The sequence below is a fragment of the Schistocerca americana genome, chromosome 7 (assembly GCF_021461395.2).
Source record: "Schistocerca americana isolate TAMUIC-IGC-003095 chromosome 7, iqSchAmer2.1, whole genome shotgun sequence".
Classification (NCBI taxonomy): Eukaryota; Metazoa; Arthropoda; class Insecta; order Orthoptera; family Acrididae; genus Schistocerca; species Schistocerca americana.
In genome coordinates this window covers 558,415,957-558,441,441 of record NC_060125.1, presented here as the reverse complement: position 1 = coordinate 558,441,441, position 25,485 = coordinate 558,415,957, and the positions used below count along the sequence as shown (strand labels likewise).

At 42.5% G+C, this 25,485-nt stretch overlaps 1 protein-coding gene across 1 annotated transcript in view; it reads left to right on the top strand.

Moving 5' to 3' along the window:
• Positions 1-4,826: 4,826 nt before the first annotated feature.
• Positions 4,827-25,485, top strand: part of LOC124623087 — a 398,296-nt gene continuing 377,637 nt past the window's right edge. The window contains exon 1 of the mRNA XM_047148879.1: positions 4,827-5,067. Within this exon, the coding sequence (XP_047004835.1) occupies positions 4,827-5,067 (241 nt within the window). The remainder of the gene's footprint in view (positions 5,068-25,485) is intronic.

Here is a 25,485-nt window from a genome sequence, read left to right as displayed (position 1 = left end):
GATCAGCGCCGGTATTTAAGGAAATGCTGCGTTATGCATGGTTTGCTTCCAAATTATCGGCTGAAAGAGAGGTTTTTGAAAATGTTAACGAGGTTTGTTTACCATGGAAAACCTCAAAACACCTTGCGTGTGCGGAAACATAGCATTTATTCAATACAGCTGGTGTTGTTTAACTTTGTTTTTCATGTTTTTACGAAAAATACCATCCCGCAACTTGTTATCGTAATGTCGGAAGCGACGATTAATTTTACATCTTTCGAAAGCTGTCTGTGTCGGTCAAAACTTGGAGGTAACAAGTCGTTTCGGGCTCCTTGCAGGCATAAAGGATTTCTCAAATCACGGACAAGCATACATTTTCAGTATCACTTTATGCGTTTGGCCATTTCTTAGTCGGTAGTTCTGAATATTATTTGTGATAATAAAAATTTGTAGACTGCCAAATAACATTGTAAATTTAATAAAAGCTCATCCAATTACATGTATTTTTCCCATTACAACTGTAAAATAAATAGCAAAGAATATAACTCTGTTAGAAATTAAAAAAAAACTGAAGAGCGGGACTCGATCCAGCGATCAAGCGATTACGGGGCTTGAACGCTAACCTTTTTTTTTTTTTTTTGTAATCTCATTTTGTTCGTTTTTCGTTCCTTGCATCTGCTCGGGGCGGATGTCACAAGACACCCGTTTCAGTTCGTTGTTGATCCGTTAACTCAGTTTTGTTATTACAGGGGGCAGTTAACCCTCTGACCGAACAACCACTCGGCTGCCGGCGCTTCCAGATAAAAACGGCCACGCACAAGTGTATATATTTGACGATTGAAATTATCTTGCGATTTTCTCAATAACGCTTGAGAAGTACGCGCTACTGCTTACACATTTTGTTGTCCTAATGGACTACTACGAGTGTACGAAGTTTGCATTAAATCCGCGTTCCAAACGTCGTGGCCTCCCCTTGTGAGTAGTACAGTTTGTTTAACGTCAAACGTAAACCTTAGGTACCGTATGATTCATTTGTTTATGTAGTCGACCACTATTCAATTATGATGCTATTCTACATTTTGTAACTATTTATTTTCTTTCTGCCATATGTTTTCCCCCTTCTCCGACAATATTCCGTTGCGATTTGGGGTCATCCTGACCAGTGGTGTTATTTCTACAGCGGCTTGAAAGTTTAAGTGTAATCACCCTGTACATGTAGCAACAAGTGCAGCCAATAGTGTTGTTGTTGTGGTCTTCAGTCCTGAGACTGGTTTGATGCAGCTCTCCATGCTACTCTATCCTGTGCAAGCCTCTTCATCTCCCAGTACCTGCTGCAGCCTACATCCTTCTGCATCTGCTTAGTGTATTCATCTCTTGGTCTCCCTCTACGATTTTTACCCTTCATACTGCCCTCCAGTACTAAATTGGTGATCCCTTGATGCCTCAGAACATGTCCTACCAACCGATCCCTTCTTCTAGTCAAGTTGTGCCACAAACTCCTCTTCTCCCCAATTCTATTCAATACCCCCTCATTAGTTGTGTGATCTACTTATCTAATCTTCAGCGTTCTTCTGTAGCACCACATTTCGAAAGCTTCTATTCTCTTCTTGTATAAACTATTTATCGTCCATGTTTCACTTCCATACGTGGCTACACCCCATACAAATACTTTCAGACTTCCTGACACTTAAATCTATACTGAATGTTAACAAATTTATCTTCTTCAGAAACGCTTTCCTTGCCATCGCCAGTCTACATTTTATATCCTCTCTACTTCGACCATCATCAGTTATTTTGCTCCCCAAATAGCAAAACTCCTTTACTACTTTAAGTGTCTCATTTCCTAATCTAATTCCCGCAGCATCACCCGACTTAATTCGACTACATTCCATTATCCTCGTTTTGCTTTTGTTGATGTTCATCTTATATCCTCCTTTCAAGACACTGTCCATTCCGTTTGACTGCTCTTCCAATTCCTTTGATGTCTCTGAGAGAATTACAATGTCATCGGCGAGCCTCAAAGTTTTTATTTCTTCTCCATGGATTTTAATACCTACTCCGAACTTTTCTTTCGTCTCCTTTACTGCTTGCTCAATATACAGATTGAATAGCATCGGGGAGAGGCTACAACCCTGTCTCACTCCCTTCCCAACCACTGCTTCCCTTTCATGTCCCTCGACTCTTATAACTGCCATCTGGTTTTTATACAAACAGTAAATAGCCTTTCGCTCCCTGTATTTTACCCCTGTCACCTTCAGAATTTGAAAGAGGGTATTCCAGTCAACATTGTCAAAAGCTTTCTCTAAGTCTACAAATGCTAGAAACATAGGTTTGCCTTTCCTTAATCTTTCTTCTAAGATAAGTCGTAAGGTCAGTATTGCCTCACGTGTTCCAACATTTCTACGGAAGTCAAACTGATCTTGTGCCAGGTCGGCTTCTACCAGTTTTTCCATTCGTTTGTAAAGAATTGGCGTTAGTATTTTGCAGCTGTGTCTTATTAAACTGATAGTTCAGTAATTTTCACATCTGTCAACACCTGCGTTCATTGGGATTCGAATTATTATATTCTTCTTGAAGTCTGAGGGAATTTCGCTTGTCTCATACATCTTGTTCACCAGATGGTAGAATTTTTTCTGGGCTGGCTCTCCCAAGGATGTCAGTAGTTCTAAAGGAATGTTGTCTACTCCCGGGGCCTTGTTTCGACTTAGGTCTTTCAGTGCTCTGTCAAACTCTTCACGCAGTATCGTATCTCCCATTTCATCTTCATCTACCTCCTCTTCCATTTCCATAATATTGTCCTCAAGAATATCGCCCTTGTATAGACCCTCTATATACTCCATCCACCTTTCTGCTTTCCCTTCTTTGCTTAGAACTGGGTTTCCATCTGAGCTCTTGATATTCATGTAAGTGGTTCTCTTTTCTCCAAAGGTCTTTTTTTTCTGTAGGCAGTATCTACCTTACCCCTAGTGAGATAAGCCTCTACATCGTTACATTTGTCCTCTAGCCATCCCTGCTTAGCCATTTTGCACTTCCTATCGATCTCATTTTTGAGACGTTTGTATTCCTTTTTGCCTGCTTCATTTACTACATTTTTATATTTTCTCCTTTCATCAATTAAATTCAATATTTCTTCTGTCACCCAAGGATTTCTACTAGCCCTCGTCTTTTTACCTACTTGATCCTCTGCTGCCTTCACTACTTCATCCCTCAAAGCTACCCATTCTTCTTCTACTGTATTTCTTTCCCCCATTCTTGACAATTGTTCCCTTATGCTCTTCCTGAAACTCTGTACAACCTCTGGTTTAGTCAGTTTATCCAGGTCCCATCTCCTTAAATTCCCACCTTTTTGCAGTTTCTTCCGTTTTAATCTACAGTTCATAACCAATAGATTGTGGTCAGAGTCCACATCTGCCCCTGGAAATGTCCTACAATTTAAAACCTGGTTCCTAAATCTCTGTCTTACCATTATATAATCTATCTGATACCTTTTAGTATCTCCAGGATTCTTCCATGTATACAACCTTCTTTTATGATTCTTGAACCAAGTGTTAGCTATGATTAAGTTATGCTCTGTGCAAAATTCTGCCATACGGCTTCCTCTTTCATTTCTTAGCCCCAATCCATATTCACCTACTATGTTTCCTTCTCTCCCTTTTCCTACTACCGAATTCCAGTCACCCATGACTATTAAATTTTCGTCTCCCTTCACTACCTGAATAATTTCTTTTATCTCATTATACATTTCTTCAATTTTTTCGTCATCTGCAGAGCTAGTTGGCATATAAACTTGTACTACTGTAGTAGGCATGGGCTTCGTGTCTGTCTTGGCCACTATAATACGTTCACTATGCTGTTTGTAGTAGCTTACCCGGACTCCTATTTTTTTATTCATTATTAAACCTACTCCTGCATTACCCCTATTTGATTTTGTATTTATAACCCTGTAGTCACCGGACTAGAAGTCTTGTTCCTCCTGCCACCGAACTTCACTAATTCCCACTATATCTAACTTTAACGTATCCATTTCCCTTTTTGAAATTTTCTAACCTACCTGCCCGATTAAGGGATCTGACATTCCACGCTCCGAACGCCTGTTTTCTTTCTCCTGATAACGACGTCCTCTTGAGTAGTCCCCGGCCGGAGATCCGAATGGGGGACTATTTACCTCCGGAATATTTTACCCAAGAGGACGCCATCATCATTTAATCATACAGTAAAGCTGCATGCCCTCGGGAAAAATTACGGCTGTAGTTTCCCCTTGCTTTCAGCCGTTCGCAGTACCATACCAGCAAGGCCATTTTGGTTAGTGTTGCAAGGCCAGATCAGTCAATCATCCAGACTGTTGCCCCTGCAACTACTGAAAAGGCTGCTGCCCCTCTTCAGGAACCACACGTTTGTCTGGCCTTTCAACAGATACCCCTCCGTTGTGGTTGCACCTACGGTACGGCTATCTGTATCGTTGAGGCACGTAAGCCTCCCCACCAACGGCAAGGTCCATGGTTCATGGAGGGTTGGGGGGGGGGGCTTTTCTCCAAAGGTCTCTTTAATTTTCCTGTAGGCAGTATCTATTATACCCCTCATGAGATAAGCCTCTACATCCTTACATTTGTCCTCTAGCCATCCCTGCTTAGCCATTTCGCCCTTCCTGTCGATCTCATTTTTGAGACGTTTGTATTCCTTTTTGGCTGCTTCACTTGCTGCATTTTAGTAAGAGAAAAAATTTTACATGTAAAAAGAATTATTTTGTTATGTTTTTGAACTTCCACTGTTGCGAGTGTGAATCCTGAATCCTTCCTGGCCATGCTAATAAAGTTTCATTAATTTATTTGTAAAGGTATAGACAGTGGATGTCCTGCGGCGCCTCTCCTATCCCGGGCTCTGCTGGCGTGGTCAGCTGGCGGCGTGTCCTGCTACGGAAGTGCGCGACGCGACGCCGCTACCGTGCCGCGCCAGCACTGCGCTGGCCGCTTGCCCACACCACGCCGCGTCTCGCGTCGCAGCTCCGGGCCGCCAGTCGCCGACGCTTCGCCATGGTGGCAGAACTGCTGAGCCCGCTCTCCAGCTGGATACAGCTCACCCTCCACGACAGTGAGTACACCACGCACTCGTTACCTGCTCTTCGTTTCTTTTGTATCGGCTTCAGGAAAAGCTCATTTCACCTGTGGTGTCACCGCCAGACACCACACTTGCTGGGTGGTAGCCTTTAAATCGGCTGCGGTCCGTTAGTATACGTCGGACCCGCGTGTCGCCACTATCAGTGATTGCAGACCGAGCGCCGCCACACGGCAGGTCTAGAGAGACACCCTAGCACTCGCCCCAGTTGTACAGCCGACTTTGCTAGCTATGGTTCACCGTATACAGACGCACTCAACTGCAGAGACGACAGTTTAGCATAGCCTTCAGCTACGTCATTTGCTACGACCTAGCAAGGCACCATATTAAGTTACTATAATCTGAACAGATAATATTGTGAATCATGTACCGTCAAGAGCGACGTTCATCATTAGTGGATTAAAGTGAAGTATCAAACTAATTACGTCCGCTTTCTGAATTCTAATTCCGTGTCATGTTCCAGACCTCACGTCAGTATAGTGCTTCCCTCCTCACGCCAGCCTGCGTGAGCTAAAACGCGTGCATTTCGGCCTCCAAGCGTAACAAGGTGTTGGCTCTTCTGCCAACACTACATCACCATTCAAAAATATGTGACACTCGTCGATTTTTGCTACCGAAACAAAAGGAGCGGCGAAAAGTCGCAGGAAGGGTATGCTCATTTGAAAAATGGAAATGTCGAACTTTCTAAATGCCAGATCTCAGATTTGTCAGGAGAATCAAACAACAATCCATCTCTTTCTGTACATAGCATACTTGTATCCAAAACATTGAGAAGGTGATCTGATACTACAGAATTAATTTGCTCTCCTCATTACTGCAAAAAAAGAAAGAAAAATTAGAAAATGAATACTTTATTAGGACGTTTCAAGTGCCATACATGTAAGTGAATGATTCTAAGCGTGCGCTTTTTCTTTTAAAAAAATTGGTGATAATCTCACACTAGATATAATGCACGACAATTATTGAAGCTTTCAGTACAGCTGATTACTTATTTAACTTTAAAACTACATAGAAATTGACATTCTGAGCAGTTCTCTTAGGTTGTTCGCAGGTGATGCTGTAATTTACCGTCTAGTAATGTCATCCGAAGACCAGTATCAGTTGCAAAGCGATTTAGAAAAGATTGCTGTATGGTGTGGCAGGTGGCAGTTGACGCTAAATAACGAAAAGTGTCAGGTGATCCACACGAGTTCCAAAAGAAATCCGTTGGAATTCGATTACTCGATAAATAGTACAATTCTCGAGGCTGTCAATTCAACTAAGTACCTGGGTGTTAAAATTACGAACAACTTCAGTTGGAAAGACCACATAGATAATATTGTGGGGAAGGCGAGCCAAAGGTTGCGTTTCATTGGCAGGACACTTAGAAGATGCAACAAGTCCACTAAAGAGACAGCTTACACTACACTTGTTCGTCCTCTGTTAGAATATTGCTGCGCGGTGTGGGATCCTTACCATGTGGGACTGACGGAGGACATCGAAAGGGTGCAATAAAGGGCAGCTCGTTTTGTATCATCACGTAATAGGGGAGAGAGTGTGGCAGATATGATACGTGAATTGGGATGGAACTCATTAAAGCAAAGACGTTTTTCGTCGCGGCGAGATCTATTTACGAAATTTCAGTCACCAACTTTCTTTTCCGAATGCGAATACATTTTGTTGGGCCCAACCTACATAGGTAGGAATGATCATCAAAATAAAATAAGAGAAATCAGAGCTCGAACAGAAAGGTTTAGGTGTTCGTTTTTCCCGCGCGCTGTTCGGGAGTGGAATGGTAGAGAGATAGTATGATTGTGGTTCGATGAACCCTCTGCCAAGCACTTAAATGTGAATTGCAGAGTAATCATGTAGATGTAGCATTAACTACCATTATAACAGTTTACAAATCTACCTAGTACAATCATTTCCCAAGGTCTTCTTTTAAGCACAAAATAATATTTGGGGCAGTAGCATGGTGAGCGAAACTTACTCCACGTGTGACTAAATTTTTTTCCGCAATCACCTAAAGATGACACAGATACGATAACCTAATATTGTCCAAAGTTCACACCTTGTGTATTTGCTTCTACACCCAGATTTGCTACTTCTTTGCAAATTATGCAACCAAGTTTTTTGTGTGAAACAGTTAGCCTGTCTGTTTTTTTTTTTCACAAAATGCGATTTCTTGAATGCGATTTCGTGACCAGAAGTCCAACATTCTGGACGATCATTTGGCTCGCTATCGTACACACATTCGTTCACCGTATTTTCTAACTTGGGTTCGGTGTTCAGATTTACATTTTTACTTTTATCACCCACCGACGACGTCGAATTCCCGAGTTTTCAATGGCACAAGAATGATTAGTAAGTTTTGGCACCTCAGATGCAGGAGAACAAGTAAAGTAGTTTGTTATTTTGTTGCTCGTCTTACCGGACCCTCTAAGCTTACTTGCAAAGAAGGGTAGTACACACCGTACAGTCGCGCATACGGCTAACAAGTAGGGGACCTCGTAAGTGAATAACCACACACATCTACACATCTACATTTATACTCCGCAAGCCATCCAACGGTGTGTGGCGGGGTATATTGTGTCCCGTGTGCCCGCTCATTCACAGAAGTGACACAGTAACTACATGCCAACGATTCAGTTGCCGAGAACGGTTGCCTCTTCCTTCGAATCGTTCGAAACGTTTCGATGTGTAACATTTTCCACCACAGCATGGACTGACATCGTTCATATTGCGATTACCAACATGAAAAAAATCAGATAAATCCGATTTACGTCCTTGAAATAAATCACTGGCAAACTTTTAAGTTCGCCAACACAGTAAAGAAGTTACTTTGCCGACAGAAAAGTTTAGGGGTACGCGTCCCTCAGCATTCCCCCAGAAAAATAGCACTGATTAGTCTAAGTACCAATAAGAAAGTTTTTATTCGAGGTGCCATTAATACTGAAGCGCTAACTACAGAAATACAGCAGTAATGTTTCAACCAGTAAAACTGTAGAAACAAAAACCGCTTCTCACATGTTTTAAATTTTTAAAAAGAGAATATCAAAATTAAATTCAATAAAAATCTCTTAGTATTTACTCCTGTTTCTTGAAGTGCGTTCAGCAAAAAAATGGTTCAAGTGGCTCTGAGCACTATGGGACTTAACAGCTGAGGTCATCAGTCTCCTAGAACTTAGAACTACTTAAACCTAACTAACCTAAGGACATCACACATATCCATGCCCGAGGCAGGATTCGAACCTGCGACCGTAGCGGTCGTGCGGTTCCAGACTGAAGCGCCTAGAACCGCTCGGCCACTTCGGCCGGCTGCGTTTAGCAGTTCATCGTAATTCGGTGGAGCAAGCACTAGAAGAAACCGCACGTCATTTCCGTTTTCAAAATGGGTCGTAGGACAGATAAAATGGCTCTGAGCACTATGCGACTTAACGTCTGAGGTCATCAGTCGCCTAGAACTTGGAGCTAATTAAACCTAACTAACCTAAGGACATCACACACATCCATGCCCGAGGCAGGATTCGAACCTGCGACCGTAGTGGTCGCTCGGCTCCAGACTGTAACACCTACAACAGCACGGCCACTCCGGCCGGCTAGGACAGATAAGAAAAATCTCTTAGTATTGGCTCCTGTTTCTTGAAGTGCGTTTAGCAGCTCATCATAGTTCGGTGGAGCAAGCACTAGAAGAAACCGCACGTCATTTCCGTTTTCAAAATGCGTCGTAGGACAGATGTACATAACTATAGGATAGGCCTATATCGTCGACGTCAATCTGTTGTAGAATCTGTTTTGTGCTCAGGTATTATGGCGTTTTACGAGAACGAAAATCTCACTAAAAATCACATGGATTCCGCAGACACAGATCTTGTGAAACTCTGCTAGCTCTGTTTCTCCATTTGCCACCATCCTGCACTGCCATGTAGAGAGAGAGAAAAAAAAACGAGCTTATCGAATGTCGGACCCTATTTGCAACTAGGTTCAGGACGTCCTTGCATATAGAGCTCAACATGTCGCCCTTTCCGTAACAAAATCTACAGATGTAAAGGTAATTTCCAGAGTACCCTAAGAAAGTGTGATAGGACCATTAATGTTTACAACGTGTGAAAATCATTTAGTTCAAAGCGTCAGAAGCTCTTTAAGACTGTTCACAGATGTTATGGTTGTTATAAGAAAAAAGCAATTCTAGAAGACAGTGTTGTGCTGATAACCTCGGCACCGAGTGCCCGTAAGCTCTTTTGAAAACAGTGTCGATTTCTAAAATACCCCACAGAAGACAGATGAATGGTGTAGTCTCTAGCAGTTGACTCTGAACGTAAATATGTATAATATATTGCGCCTACATAGGAAAAGAAATACACTACTGTACAGCTACTGGAAACAGTGCATACCGTACAATAGCTAGGATAAACTATTCATGGCGACTTTAAGTGGAATAACCACATTAAACAAATATGAAAAGCAGACACCAGACTGAGATTCATAGGAGATATCTTAAGGAAAGAAGTGGCTTACAACGCTCTTGTTCTATCGATTCCTGAAGACTGTTCATTAATCGGGGAGTAGCAGGACTAAGTTCGTAGCAGTGCATTTTGTTAATGCGGATTGCCTACATCAGGGGCAGGTATGCACTCAGGGGCAAACATATTGTTCTTCTTTGATTAACAGATACTTGACATATTGTTCTGCTAAGAGGATCCTTCCTTTTGATTGACAAGTCCTTAACCTATTGTTCTGCTAAAACGATCCTTCCTTTTGATTGACAGGCACTTAACTTACTGTTCCCCCCCTCCCCCCCCTCCCCTCTCGCTGCTACAGGCACACTTTCAGGTCTGAGTTATTGGAATACCCCTCTCACTCCAATCAATTTGATTGACTACTTAATTAAATTGATCAATTAATTAACCTTTCCCCCTCTGGTAAACGCCCCTCCCCTCCACCCCCTCTCCAGGAAATTGGCGGGAAAAAGACTCAGTTGATCAATCATTTGGAGGGAATTCGATTGTAGTGTATGGAATATTGTTTAAACAATCTAGACATTGTGTGCAATATTTTTTATTTAAACAATTTACAGGATTCAAGGCAGTGAATGGAATATATGGAAATTGTTGGAGAGGAAAGATCTTACAACAGGAAATTCAAGAGTATATTGTTTATTTATAAAAAATTCTGTTTGAGGGGTTCGATTACTCGGCCAGACGCCTGTCCTTCATAACACTTATTTGAGAGAATCTTGGCAGGATGCAGCACCTTACAGAAGCGCTTATTCAAAGACTTTGTCAGATAATTTCATAGGACTGAGGTGAATCAAGACATATAGCCAGTGTGAGTGTAGGTGTACTATAATTTTTTTATGCACTGTGCAGATATAAAAGATAGCTGCACTGTTTGTTTGAAATGTGTATGTGTTTCAGTGTAAAGTTACTCTGGCTTATGTTGTGGCACATCGATAACCATGAAGGTATGAGAGAGATTGTTACGTGGAAAATTATGTGCGCTATAGATACTGAGATTCATTCCAGAACCACAGCTGTCAAGAGGAGACATTACCTGTACATCGATCGGTGTCAGACTGTAGCAGCAATCGTAATATTTAATTGTAGTTACTCTGGTAAAGATGCTCCTGGCTCCATATATTCTTGTGAGTCTTGTATGTATTTGATGATCTGTAGACAACTTTTGCGGGGTTTAACTGTCAGTGCAATGTAGCGATCTGTACAAAATAATTACGGCGCTTAAAGTCTCGTCTGCACAAATCCATGGTGGATGGTGTTCCCACATCAGCAGCAGCAGCAGCAGTTTGATGGGTAAATTCAGTGATGAATGGGCTGTCCGGTTAGGATCGCTAGGAACAATGCACCCTGTGCTATTCTGGGAGGCAATGGAACATCTCTTGGCACTGGACCCACATTGCAGCTATGCATCATCTCGCCAGCAACTGTGCCTAGGTGAACACGTATTTCAGCAGGAATTTCTCAGATGTCAAGTATGAAAGGGATGCCGCCACCTCATGCTTGCAGGACTTGAATGGACACCTGTGAGTCGCTAGGCAGCTGACAGCCACATCGGCACTTCACGGGGCCTGTCGATGCACCTGGACTCTGGCGTCAGAGTTGGGCATTGGGTGACTGGATGAGTTTTTTATTAGTCATCTTTTGTTTAAACTATATTCCATCGATTTAACTGACCAACAGAATGCTGCAAATTAAGAAAAAAAAACCCATACATGTGAAGAATAATGATTTAATTAATTTGTATAAATTTTTTATATCAGCATGGTGTTCTCGGTACAATAGTTAATGAGTCAGTGTGCTTGATTGGGTGAAATGGAGCAGAACAGAAGGTTAAGTGCAGAACAGTAGGTTAATTTTCATAATTTTTATGTAAAAAACAGTACAATAGTTTAAGGGGGTGGGTGACAAAGAAGAATGCGCCATAAATGGCGTTCAAAAGCATGTGAAATTCGAAAAGTGTACCAAAAACTGGTGGTAGGACATAACTAATTACTTAATTTGGTAATAAAGGTGGTACAATAGTTTAAGGAAATGGGGGTGACATGGAGAACCACTTAACAGATTAATAGGTTAAGTGCTGTCAAAGGCCCAAACATTAGGTTAAGACACCCAGAGTACAGTGCCAAACATTAGGTTATGCAACATGTTTGCCCCACGTAATTGCTTCTTACAAGACCTACATGTTTCCAAACAGCAGACAATGATGAGCAAGAGAAATTGAACCCCACAAACAGAATTTTTTATAAATAAACAATATACTCTTGAATTTCCTGTTGTAAGATCTTTCCTCTCCAACAATTTCCATATATTCCATTCACTGCCTTGAATCCTGTAAATTATTTAAATAAAAAACATTGCACACAATGTCTAGATTGTTTAAACAATATTCCATACACTACAATCGAATTCCCTCCAAATGATTGATCAACTGAGTCTTTTTCCCGCCAATTTCCGGGAGAGGGGGTGGAGGGGAGGGGCGTTTACCAGAGGGGGGAGAGGTTAATTAATTGATCAATTTAATTAAGTAGTCAATCAAATTGATAGGAGTGAGAGGGGTATACCAATAACTCAGACCTGAAAGTGTACCTGTAGCAGCGAGAGGGGAGGGTGGGAGGGTGGGAACAGTAAGTTAAGTGCCTGTCAATCAAAAGGAAGGATCGTTTTAGCAGAACAATAGGTTAAGGACCGGTCAGTCAAAAGGAAGGATCCTTTTAGCAGAACAATAGGTCAAGTATCTGTCAATCAAAGAAAAACAATAGGTTTGCTCCTGAGTGCATACCTGCCCCTGATGTAGGCAATCCGCACTAACAAAATGCGCTGGTATGAACTTAGTCCCGTTACTCCCCGATTGTTGAACAGTCTTCAGGAATCGATAGAACAAGAGCGTTGTAAGCCACTTCTTTCCTTAAGATATCTCCTATGAATCTCAGTCTAGTGCCTGCTTTTCATATTTGTTTAATGTGGTTATTCCACTTAAAGTTGCCATGAATAGTTTATCCTAGGTATTGTACAGTATGCACTGTTTCCAGTAGTTATACAGTAGTGTATTTCTTTTCCTATGTAGGCGCAATATATTATACATATTTCTGTTCAGGGTCAACTGCTAGAGACTACACCATTCATCTGTCTTCTGTGGCCGGCCGCGGTGGTCTAGCGGTTCTAGGCCCTCAGTCTGGAGCCGCGCGACTGCTACAGTCGCAGGTTCGAATCCTGCCTCGGGCATGGACTTGTGTGATGTCCTTAGGTTAGTTAGGTTTAAGTAGTTCTAAGTTCTAGGGGACTGATGACCATAGATGTTAAGTCCCATAGTGCTCACAGCCATTTGAACCATTTTTTGTCTTCTGTGGGGCATTTTACAAATCGACACTGTCTTCAAAAGAGCTTACGGGCACTCAGTGCCGAGGTTATCAGCACAACACTGTCTTCTAAAATTGCTTTAATTGAGTATTGAATCAAATTGATAAGAGTGTCCTTAGGTTAGGTTAGGTTTAAGTAGTTCTAAGTTCAAGGGGACTGATGACCATAGATGTTAAGTCCCATAGTGCTCACAGCCATTTGAACCATTTTTTGTCTTCTGTGGGGCATTTTACAAATCGACACTGTCTTCAAAAGAGCTTACGGGCACTCAGTGCCGAGGTTATCAGCACAACACTGTCTTCTAGAATTGCTTTAAGTGAGTATTGAATCAAATTGATAAGAGTGAGAGGGGCTATTCCAATAACTCAGCCCTGAAAGTGTACCTGAAGCAGAGAGAGGGGTGGGGGAGGGTTTGGGGGAAGGTGGGGGGGAACAATAGGTTTAGTGCCTGTCAATCGAAAGGAAGGATCCTTTTAGCAGAACCATAGGTTAAGCAATTAACATTCAAAAGGAAGGATCATTTTAGCAGAAAAATAGGTTAAGTACCTGTCAATCAAAGGAGAACAATTGGTTTGCCCCTAAGTGCATACCTGTCCCTGATGTAGGCAATCTGCACTAACAAAAATTGGTGGTAAGAACTTAGTCCCACTACTTTTGGGACCATTACTATGTGGCACTGATAAAAGAGATGGGGAAGATCCAATGAAGAGCGACGTGTTTCATTATGGGAGTGTTAGTCGACTCGCAAGTGTACTGAGGTGCTCAACAAACTCCAGTGGCAGACCTACAAGACATGCGCTGTGCATCACAGAGAGGATTACTACTGAAATTTCGAGAGAGTACTTTCTGGGAAGAGTTGGGCAACATGTTACTTCCTCCCACATACATCTTACGAAATGACCAGAAGGAAAATATAGAAAAATTAGAGCTAATAGAGAGGCTTACCAACAATCGTTCTTCGCATGTGCCATTCACGAATGGAACTGGGAAAGTGGTATTAGCCAATGGTGACAGAAGTACTCTCCGCCACACACCGTCAGGTGACTTGCGGAATATTGATGTAGATGGACCATATTTTACTGCAGTATGTGGCGACAATAGCGTTGCCGTAGGCAGTGCTGCAATGTGGTTCCAACAGAGTACAGTATTGCGGTACGGCTGGGCGATATTGCTGATGTTGCAGGCTGTTGCATGTAGTTTCCTAGAGATTACCGGCGTTGCCCACCAACGGTGCAGAATATTTCGCACTGTAAGTCAATATTATCTCTGTTCCTGCCTGTGAATGCTTCCCTCTCGTTCTTACCTTTGGTTCCTACTTCTCTCACCGAAAGCTCTGCAGTCACGAGTCAGAGCGAAAACAATACTTGTTCCAAAATTTGCGCTCGTACATATACCGTACATCGCTGTAGTGTTTGTTCTGTACAGCAATGGAGAAATGGAAAAACGAGAGAATTAGTTATACAAATATCGCAATGTGAAAAATCTTGACTGATGAAGCATACAAAAAATTTCGAACTCTCTCAGCCTATCCCAGAAACGAGGCGAAAAATTTGCATAGCAAGAGCGAAAACGCAAGCGGCCCTATACCCGCATCGTTTGTATTTGAGGTAATGTAAATCGTCCACTTGCTAGAGCACAGTAAACAAATGGAAAAGCAAGCAAAATACACACGGCTCATTCAGTTAAGCGTCCTCAGTTGAAGGTTCGTGTGAATACAAGAAAAGCTAATATAATTTTAAAGTTTCCTTTTGCACAGAAAGTGAAATGGTAAATACGCTTAGCAACGGAGCAATTTAAGGAGCTAAGAGCGTCTCTAATTGGTAATCACTAATTTTCACTGGATACTTCCTACTCAATAATTACCTCACCTTTCTTACGTATAAACGAATCGTTCCATGCACGCACTTCCGAAAAGTCTGTGTTACGAAAATTACCTTGCTCGCTTTTGTTGTACACATCGCTCCGAAGAATCGTATGATGCACCTCTGCAGCTTAGTCTACGCTGTGTAATGATCTTCGTCTCCGTATAGCTATTGCAAGCTATATCCATTTGAACTTGCTTAGTGTATGCACCCGTTGGTCTGGTCTGTCATAACTGTTCCTTGCTGTCTCATGTTGTGTCCTACCAACTGATCCTTTCATTTACTCAAGTTCTAATATACGGTTCTTTTCTCCCGGATTCGATTCAGCACCTCTTCTTTATTTATCCAATCAGACGAATGGAAAAACTGGTAGAAGCCGACCTCGGGGAAGATCAGCTTGGATTCCGTAGAGGTGTAGGAACACGTGAGGCAATACTGAACCTGCGACTTATCTTGGAAGCTAGGTTAAGGAGAGGCAAACCTACGTTTATGGCATTTGTAGATTTAGAGAAAGCTTTTAACAGTGTTGACTGGAATACTCTTTCAAATTCTGAAGGTGGCAGGGGTAAAATACAGGGAGCGAAAGGCTATATACAATTTGTACAGACACCAGACGACAATTATAAAAGTCCGCAGCTCGTGGTCGTGCGGTAGCGTTCTCGCTTCACGCGCCCGAGTTCCCGGGTTCGGTTCCCGGCGGGGTCAGGGATTTTCTCTGCCTCGTGATGACTGGCTGTTGTGTGTTGTCCTTAGGTTAGTTAGGTTTAAGTAGTTCTAAGTTCTAGGGGACTGATGACCATAGATGTTGAGTCCCATAGTGCTCAGAGCCATTTGAACAATTATAAAAGTCGAGGGGCATGAAAGGGAAGCAATGACGGAGAAGGGAGCGAGATAGTTATTCAATCTGTATATTGAGCAAATAGTAAAGGAAACAAAAGCAAAATTTGGAGTAGGAATTGAAATCCATGGAGAAGAAATAAAAACTTTGAGGTTTGCCGATGACATTTTAATTCTGTCAGAGACTGCAAAGGACGTGGAAGAGCAGTTGAACGGAATGGACAGTGTCTTGAAAGGGAGATATAAAAAGAACATCAACAAAAGCAAAACGAGGATAACGGAATGTGGTCGAAGGAAGTCAGGTGATGCTGATGGAATTAGATTAGGAAATGAGACACTTAAAGTAGTAAATGAGTATTGCTATTTGGGGAGCAAAATAACCGATGATGGTCGAAGTAGAGAGGATATAAAATGTAGAGTGGCTATGGCAAGGAAAGCGTTTCTTAAGCACAGAAATTTGTTAACATCGAGTATAGACCTAAGTGTCAGGGAATCTTTTGTGAAAGTATTTGTGTGGAGGTAACCATATATGGATGTGGAACATCGACGATAAACAGTTTAGACAAGAAGAGAATAGAAGATTTTGAAATGTGGTGCTACAGAAAGAATGCTGAAGATTAGGAGGGTAGATCACGTAACTAATGAGGAGTTACTGAACAGAATTGGAGAGAAGAGGAATTTGTGGCACAACTTGACTAGAAGGAATCACCAGTTTAGTATTGGAGGGCAGTGTGGAGGGTAAAAATCGTAAGGGAGACCAAGAGATGAATACACTAAGCAGATTCAGAAGGATGTAGGCTGCAGTACGTACTGGGAGATGAAGCAGCTTGCACAGGATAGAGTAGCATTGAGAGCTGCATCAAACCAGTCTCAGGACTGAAGACCACAACAACAACAACAACAACAACAATAGCCACCTAATCTTCAGCACTGTTCAGTAGCAGCACATTACAAAAGCTTCCATTCCTTTGTTGGCTCTCTTGTTTATGGACCATGTTTGATATCTACAACAGACTACACTCCAGACAAATACTTTCAACAATTATGGGTAGCCTTGTACACAAGTGTAACCCGGAAGAGAAACAGGCCAGACAATAAGCGAAATGAATCTCTTGAAATCTGGTGTTACAGAAGAATGCTGGAGATTAGAAGAGTAGATCGAATACTACCGATAAGGTATTGAATCTAACTGGGAAGAAAAGAATTCTTCTTTTTTTTTCATGATGTGACTAAAGGAAGGGACCGGTTTATACGACACATTTTGAGGCAGCAATGAATTTTCAGTTTGGTAATGGAAGGAAGTGTAGGTGGTAAAAACCATACAGGGGAAACTAAGGCTTCGTTAAAGTAAGAAAGTTCAAATGGATACGGGTTGCATTAGTTATGCAGAAATGAAGAGAGGTGGACAGGAGAGACTAGCGTAGACAGCTGCATTAAATCTGTCTTCTGACTGAAGATCACAACCACAACAACGAAAGCCGAAAATTTTCTTGCACACCGGGGCGCCACCCTACGCGATCAGTCATCTTAACCGTTAGGCTACCTGAATACAGCTCAAACGTTGACGGTCCCTGATGATGCCACCGTGGTCTTCACCTATGCTGTATCCTGGAACAGCACCACAACAGGTGGAGGACCGTGGTTTACCCTGGCACAAAGGTTATATAAGATATAAATTGAAGATTATATAGGATACAAATTCAATTCACTGATATGCAGTGAATGGCTCGATGGGGATGGGGATGCAGTGACACGGCGTGAACGTCCAGATATGCTGAACCTAGAATTCAATGAATGTCTCATGAGAAAAGAAAAAGCTGACATCATCTGATGTCTTTGGGTCTCCAAGAATTTCATTCCCACCAGACCGCTCATTTCAGTTCAGTGCATTAGCTGAAGTAACTTAAATTTATATTCAATGTACGCTTGTCTTTTCTCAGAAAAGCTGTTTTTGTTGTTGGCAGTCAACATCTTAGAGCCTATACTTTAGTTGTTTTGCTGCCCAAACAGCAGAATTCGTTTATAATTTCTCATGTCTAATCCCCCAGGATGACGAGACTTAATTTGACTACACTCCGCTACCTTTGTCTTACTTATGTTCATCCGATAACTTCTTTTTAGATCAATACCGATCCTGTTCAGCTGATGTTACAAATCTTTTGTCATCTGACTGAATTACTACATTAGCAGCAAACATTAAAGTTTGTATTTCGTTATCCTGAGCTGTTTTCCCCTTTCCGTATTTGTCCTAAACATCCTTTACTCTCTGCACTGCGTACAGATTGAATAACATGGTGGGTAAGCTACAACCTGGTCTTAGTCTCTCCTCCCTTTCATGCCCATCGACTTATCTAACTGCGGGCTGATGTCTGTGCAAGTTGTAGATTGTGCTGAAAACTGACCAATGATTGATTTTCACTTTTTCCGTTAGGGTGTCTGCGATTACTCTGAATCGCTCAAGGCAAATGTCAGATGGTTCCTTTGAAAAGTACACAGCCGATGTCCTTCCGTATCCTTCCACAGTCCCGAGTTTGTGCTTCGTGTCTAATGAACTTCGTTATCGAGAGGACGCTAAAACCTGATCTTCCTGTTATTTTCGATTATGTCTGTGTGTAACTCCTTGCGTCCTTCCGTCACTTGCCACTACCAGGAGTGTTTGAGGAGTCATAGTCCACAGTTTGTTTGGCGATAGTATGTTGTGTGAGTACCAAGATTGGTTGAAACAGTCGTAAGCATTCCAGAAGTATAATTTGGTGCCAGTTAGGGGTATCAGATGATGCTTGGACGGATACAAAGAATGGCAGCAGGAATGGTCACAGGTTTGTTTGACTCAAGGGAGAACGTTGCGGAAATGTTGAAAAATCTCAAATGGCACACAATTGGAGATAGATGCAAACTATCTTGTGATGGCCTACTTAGAAAGTTTCAGAAACTAGCATTAGGTGCTAGAATTTACTACAGCCTCCTCCTTAGCGCTCCGACAGAGGTCACGAAGACGGGATTGAACTACAGTGTGCACAGAGGCATTTCTGTATTCATTCTCCCCGCTGGAGCTGTACAGTGGGAAGGTTTTCAGAGTATAGATGTTGTAACAGAGACATTTACATCACGGCGATTTCCCCAGTTCATTCTCCCGCATAGTGGTCAGTGAACGCCAGATGGTTTCTGTTACATAACATCTGAAGGTGATTTAAATCAGCCATTGTTTTCATGTGAGCAATGTCACAAGTCATTTTATACAATAGGTTAAATTGCGGGGAACTCCAATTTTCCACTAGGGTCGTCACTATGCTTGCTCAAAAAACTGTACCAAATTACAGAATCGACATGGACTTTTACAATGTTGTAACCTGCATGTATAATTCAGTGCCTGTTCTCATGGAGGGCTTCTGTATCACATAATGGGAAACCTGTCAGGGGATAGTTATGGTTAAAACTACACACTGACCAACAATCTAAGTACCTGAACCCATCGTATAGCCAGATGATAGCATCGCTACATCAGTCCACAACGAATCAGTGTATTTGTACATTTCCTTAGCTAAAAGAATTATATTTTATACATGTTACTGTGATGTGTTATTAAGGTCTCTTATCAGCTATTTTGTGCTTTGTTTGCGCTTGTCAACATTCACGTCCCACTAATATATCCCAAGACAGTGATTTAACTTCGGTACAATAAGTTAATTCATTTCTGAGGTTTGCGGCCTGCACTACAGCTCCTCATCCCTGTGGTGTGACAGTAATGTTAAATTACGAAATTCCAACCCTGTTTCATTTTTATCTTGGTAATAGAATACGCAATAAACTTAACACTAATATATTTTGCTTCGATTTATTTAATAAACAGCAAGAGAAACGCACACGGTCTGTTCGTCATACAGTCTTCATGTGACGAATGCCCCGTGGCCTCTGACGCGTATATATTTTTATCGGATTAACAATTACATCATAACTTTACATTACTGAATGTTCAGTTATAACTGTGTTTTCTTTTATACATAAAAATAGCCAACGCCTTGCAGGCAAACAAAAATTACGCGAAGGCCATGCGAGAGGCGTTCAATGAATTCGAAAGTAAAGTTCTATGTAGTGACTTGGCAGAAAATCCTAAGAAATTTTGGTCTTATGTCAAAGCGGTAGGTGGATCAAAACAAAATGGCCAGACACTCTGTGACCAAAATGGTACTGAAACAGAGGATGACAGACTAAAGGCCAAAATACTAAATGTCTTTTTCCAAAGCTGTTTCACAGAGGAAGATTGCACTGTAGTTCCTTCTCTAGATTGTCGTACAGATGAAAAATGGTACATATCGAAATAGACGACAGAGGGATAGAGAAACAATTAAAATCGCTCAAAAGAGGAAAGGCCGCTGGATCTGATGGGATACCAGTTCGATTTACACAGAGTACGCGAAGGAACTTTCCCCCCTTCTTGCAGCGGTGTACCGTAGGTCTCTAGAAGAGCGTAGCGTTCCAAAGGATTGGAAAAGGCCACAGGTCGTCCCCGTTTTCAAGAAGGTACGTCGAACAGATGTGCAGAACTATAGACCTATATCTCTAACGTCGATCAGTTGTAGAATTTTGGAACACGTATTATGTTCGGGTATAATGACTTTTCTGGAAACTAGAAATCTACTCTGTAGGAATCAGCATGGGTTTCGAAAAAGGCGATCGTGTGAAACCCAGCTCGCGCTGTTTGTCCACGAGACTCAGAGGGCCATAGACACGGGTTCCCAGGTAGATGCCGTGTTTCTTGACTTCCGCAAGGCGTTCGATACAGTTCCCCACAGTCGTTTAATGAACAAAGTAAGAGCATATGGACTATCAGACCAATTGTGTGATTGGATTGAAGAGTTCCTAGATATCAGAACGCAGCATGTCATTCTCAATGGAGTGAAGTCTTCCGAAGTAAGAGTGATTTCAGGTGTGCCGCAGGGGAGTGTCGTAGGACCGTTGCTATTCACAATATACATAAATGACCTTGTGGATGACATCGGAAGTTCACTGAGGCTTTTTGCGGATGATGCTGTGGTATATCGAGAGGTTTTAACAATGGAAAATTGTACTGAAATGCAGGAGGATCTGCAACGAATTGACGAATGGTGCAGGGAATGGCAATTGAATCTCAATGTAGACGAGTGTAATGTGCTGCGAACACATAGAAAGAAAGATCCTTTATCATTTAGCTACAATACAGCAGGTCAGCAACTGGAAGCAGTTAATTCCATAAATTATCTGGGAGTAGGCATTAGGAGTGATTGAAAATGGAATGACCATATAAAATTAATCGTCTGTAAAGCAGATGCCAGACTGAGATTCATTGGAAGAATCCTAAGGAAATGCAATCCGAAAACAAAGGAAGTAGGTTACAGTAAGCTTGTTCGCCCACTGCTTGAATACTGCTGAGCAGTGTGGGATCCGTACCAGATAGGGTTGATAGAAGAGCTAGAGATCCAACGGAGAGCAGCGCGCTTCGTTACAGGATCATTTAGTAATCGCGTAAGCGTTACGGAGATGATAGATAAACTCCAATGGAAGTCTCTGCAGGAGAGACGCTCAGTAGCTCGGTACGGGCTTTTGGTGAAGTTTCGAGAACATACCTTCACCGAGGAGTCAAGCAGTATATTGCTCCCTCCTACGTATATCTCGCGAAGAGACCATGAGGATAAAATCAGACAGCTTAGAGCTCACACAGAAGCATACCGACAATCCTTCTTTCCACGAACAATGCGAGACTGGAATAGAAGGGAGAACCGATAGAGGTACTCAAGGTACCCCCGCCACACACCGTCAGGTGGCTTGCGGAGTATGGATGTAGATGAATCCGGATATCCGGCCTTACCATTTAGGCTACCCCAGCAAGCTCCCCGAGTCGACCCAAACTTCCATACGGTCCAAAGGAAATGACGACATTAGTTGCTAGTGGGCACTGAAATACAACACTTGGAAAAGTTGAAAATTGGCGCCGGACCGGGGCACGAACCCTGATTTTTCCGTTTCTCGCGAACAGTCGCCTTGACCATATAGGCCATCCGGACTCGGCCCCTGACCGACTCCAGTTTCGAACTTACCAACACATTACTGACGTTGTGACCCCGACCATCATCCTCGTTACTCGCAGCGATTCGTTTATTCCCGTAAGAATTCGAGCGTGTTTGTGTATATGCACTGAAGGGACCATTGGGCCGTCTCGTCCTATTACACGTGTGTGGCGTCTGTTCTTTCGGACAGCCTAAGTGGTAAGACGACCGCTCGCGACAAGCGGGAAACCCGGGTTCGAGTCCCACTTCGGCACAAATTTTGGTATATCGCTTTAGTTACGCTGAATTTCAGGAGTAAATTTCAGTTTTTATTCGAGTGTTTAGTCCTGTTTCTGGAGTGCTGTGTAAGCACCGGACGTCTGGCGCAGTAGGTGGGAGATCTACGCTTTTCGCGGTCATTGATATAGCGATGCAAGGAGTAATCGACATTGGAAGGCAATTAGAATGGCGAAGGTGTCTTCCAGGTAGAATTTAAAAGATGGCTCTGGCGTGGTAGAGAATTTTGACCTGTAATAGGGTTGGACGCGTGATGGTGAGGAAACGTACCCAGCCGAAGATGGCAAGATGTCATTGACAGCGACACGAAGACGAAATACGTAAGGAAAAGTGGCTTTCCCAAAATCCGAGTAAGCAGGGCCATATTAAAGAGGAAAAGTACTTCAGATGGTTCAAATGGCTCTGAGCACTACGGGACTTAACATCTTAGATCATCAGCCCCCTAGAACTTAGAACTACTTAAACCTAACTAACCTAAGGACATCACACACATCCATGCCCGAGGCAGGATTCGAACCTGCGGCCGTAGCAGTCCCGCGGTTCCGGACTGCAGCGCCTAGAACCGCACGACCACCGCGGAGAGTGAAGGCGATAGCTGTGAAGTTAGAAGTGCCCGTCGGGTGTACGGATAAGACGAACACCTGTGAAGCAGAACAGGTGGTACCGCGCTGTGCCAGACAGGGAAAGCAGCCCCAGGGCAGAGGCTGCAGAATGCCAAATGGCCCTGTCCGACTCTCGCACTCAGGTGTCTACTTCGTGCGGTAGGACGCGCCCGTGTATGCACACGAGAGCGACTTTCACGTCTGTCATCGCCGCTGCCTCCCAGTCCACCACTAGCGCCGCGGTCCACCTCGCCACTACACTATCTGGTCAAAAGTATTCCGGCACTCCTATGTAGTACGGAGTTGAGCACTACATGTCACGAATGGCGGACCCATCGTATAAAAGGAATTGAGGAGCATTGTGTTGTCAGTAGTGAAACAGCATCAGCAGAAGTAGTCGTCAAGAAAGTTCACCGACCTCGAACGTGGACTAGTCATTGGACATTACCTGCGAACGATATCTGTTAGGGACATTTCAACCCTTCTAAAGCTGCCCAAGTCGGTTGTTAGTTACGCGACTGTGAAATGGATACGCAAAGGAACAACCGAGACTCAAAACTGTGTACATCTGAAGAGCTTGAAAAAACCAGTCAACCAGTTACAAAACGAAGCTTTATTAGCACTTTGTCTAGGTTTCGACTTTTCTAAAAGTATCTCCAGAAGAAGTGACCGTAAAGTGTATATAACCAGTTACAAAAATTATTTTTACATACATAACAAAATATTATTAGCAAAATATTTGTGAAGTTAGTGTACTCGCATGCATCACATGATGGTACATTAGAATAGCTGAAGCTCAGCGGCTTTATCACATATAAAATTGACAAAAACACAAATTATCCTAAGCCACGGATTTAGGTAGCAGCCAGATTATACAGGGTGTTACAAAAAAGTACGGCCAAACTTTCAGGAAACATTCCTCACACTTAAAGAAAGAAAATATGTTATATGGACATGCGTCCGGAAACGCTTACTTTCCATGTTAGAGATCATTTTACTACTTCTCTTCAAATCACATTAATCATGGAATGGAAACACACAGCAACAGAAAGTACCAGCGTGACTTCAGAATCTTTGTTACAGGAAATGTTCAAAACGTCCTCCGTTAGCGAGGATACATGCATCCACCCTCCGTCGCATGGAATCCCTGATGCGCTGATGCAGCCCTGGAGAATGGCGTATTGTATCACAGCCGTCCACAATACGAGCACGAAGAGTCTCTACATTTGGTACCGGGGTTGCGTAGACAAGAGCTTTCAAATGCCCCCATAAATGACAGTCAAGAGGGTTGAGGTCAGGAGAGCGTGGAGGCCATGGAATTGGTCCGCCTCTACCAATCCATCGGTCACCGAATATGTTGTTGAGAAGCGTACGAACACTTCGACTGAAATGTGCAGGAGCTCCATCGTGCATGAACCACATGTTGTGTCGTACTTGTAAAGGCACATGTTCTAGCAGCACAGGTAGAGTATCCCGTATGAAATCATGATAACGTGCTCCATTGAGCGTAGGTGGACGAAACTAAAATGAGCTCTAACATGGAAATTAAGCGTTTCCGGACACATGTCCACATAACATCTTTTCTTTATTTGTGTGTGAGGAATGTTTCCTGAAAGTTTGACCGTACCTTTTTGTAACACCCTGTATAACCAGTTACAAAAATTATTTTTATATGCATAACAAAATATTATTAGCAAAATATTTGTGAGGTTAGTGTACTCGCTTGCACCACTTGATGGTACATAGAATAGCTGAAGCTGAGCAGCTTTATCACATTAAAATTGACAAAAACACAAATTATTTTATGCCATGGCTTTAGATAGCAGCCAGATTATATAGTATTTAGCGCACTTCAGAATGAATGCTCACTGCTAAACACCAACAGGTATAGGCTTTTGCCAACATAAAATTATAACAAGAGTCACAGGATAAAATATTTGCATACGTTTAGGGTACATCGTGCCACAGACAGAGGCCAACTGTTACGAATATACAGGCTCAAGCGACCAGAAAAAAATGGGCTGCAGAGGACGCTAAATACATGCGCGTAAGACACGCACCTTACTTGTGTTCAGTAACAGCATTTTACATTAAAGTAAGCATGAAATTTTCTCTAGAAGGCTAGTAAAAATGTAACAGATTTATTGGTATACATTACATATAAAATTACTAATACATTTTCTGGCAGTAATACTGTACATAAATTCAGCCTGCAGAAAGTAGAGTTCTATTTACAAAATAGCACTGTTACAAATGCATGGGGAAAGTAGGGAAAATATAAGCTAAACAACGTCAGAAAAAGAATAAAATAAAAAGAAAAAACTTCCCCTTAACACTATGGAAGCTTAAGCGATAAGGAAAATGGAAAAGCAGTAGGTGCTATATACACTAAAGTGCCAAAGAAACTGGTATAGGCATGCGAATTCAAATACAGAGATACGTAAACCGGCACAATACGGCGCCGAGGTCGGCAACGCCTATATAAGACAACAAGAGTCTGGCGCAGTTGTTAGATCGGTTACTGCTGTCACAATGGCAGGTTATCAAAATTTAAGTGAGTTTGAACGTGGCGTTGTAGTCGGCTCATGAGTGACGGGACACAGCATCTCCGAGGTAGCGATGAAGTGGAGATTTGCTGTACGACCATTTCACGAGTGTATCGTGAATATCATGACTCGGTAAGACATCAAATCTCCGACATCGCTGCGACTGGGAAAAGATCCTGCAAGAACGGGACCAACGACGAGTGAGGAGAATCGTTCAACGTGACAGAAGTGCAACACTTCCGCAAATTGCTGCAGATTTCAGTGCTGGGCCATCAACAAGTGTCAGCGTGCGAACCATCGATATGGGCTTTCAGAGGTGAAAGCCCATTCGTGTAAACTTGATGACTGCACGACACAAGGCTTTAAGCCTCGCC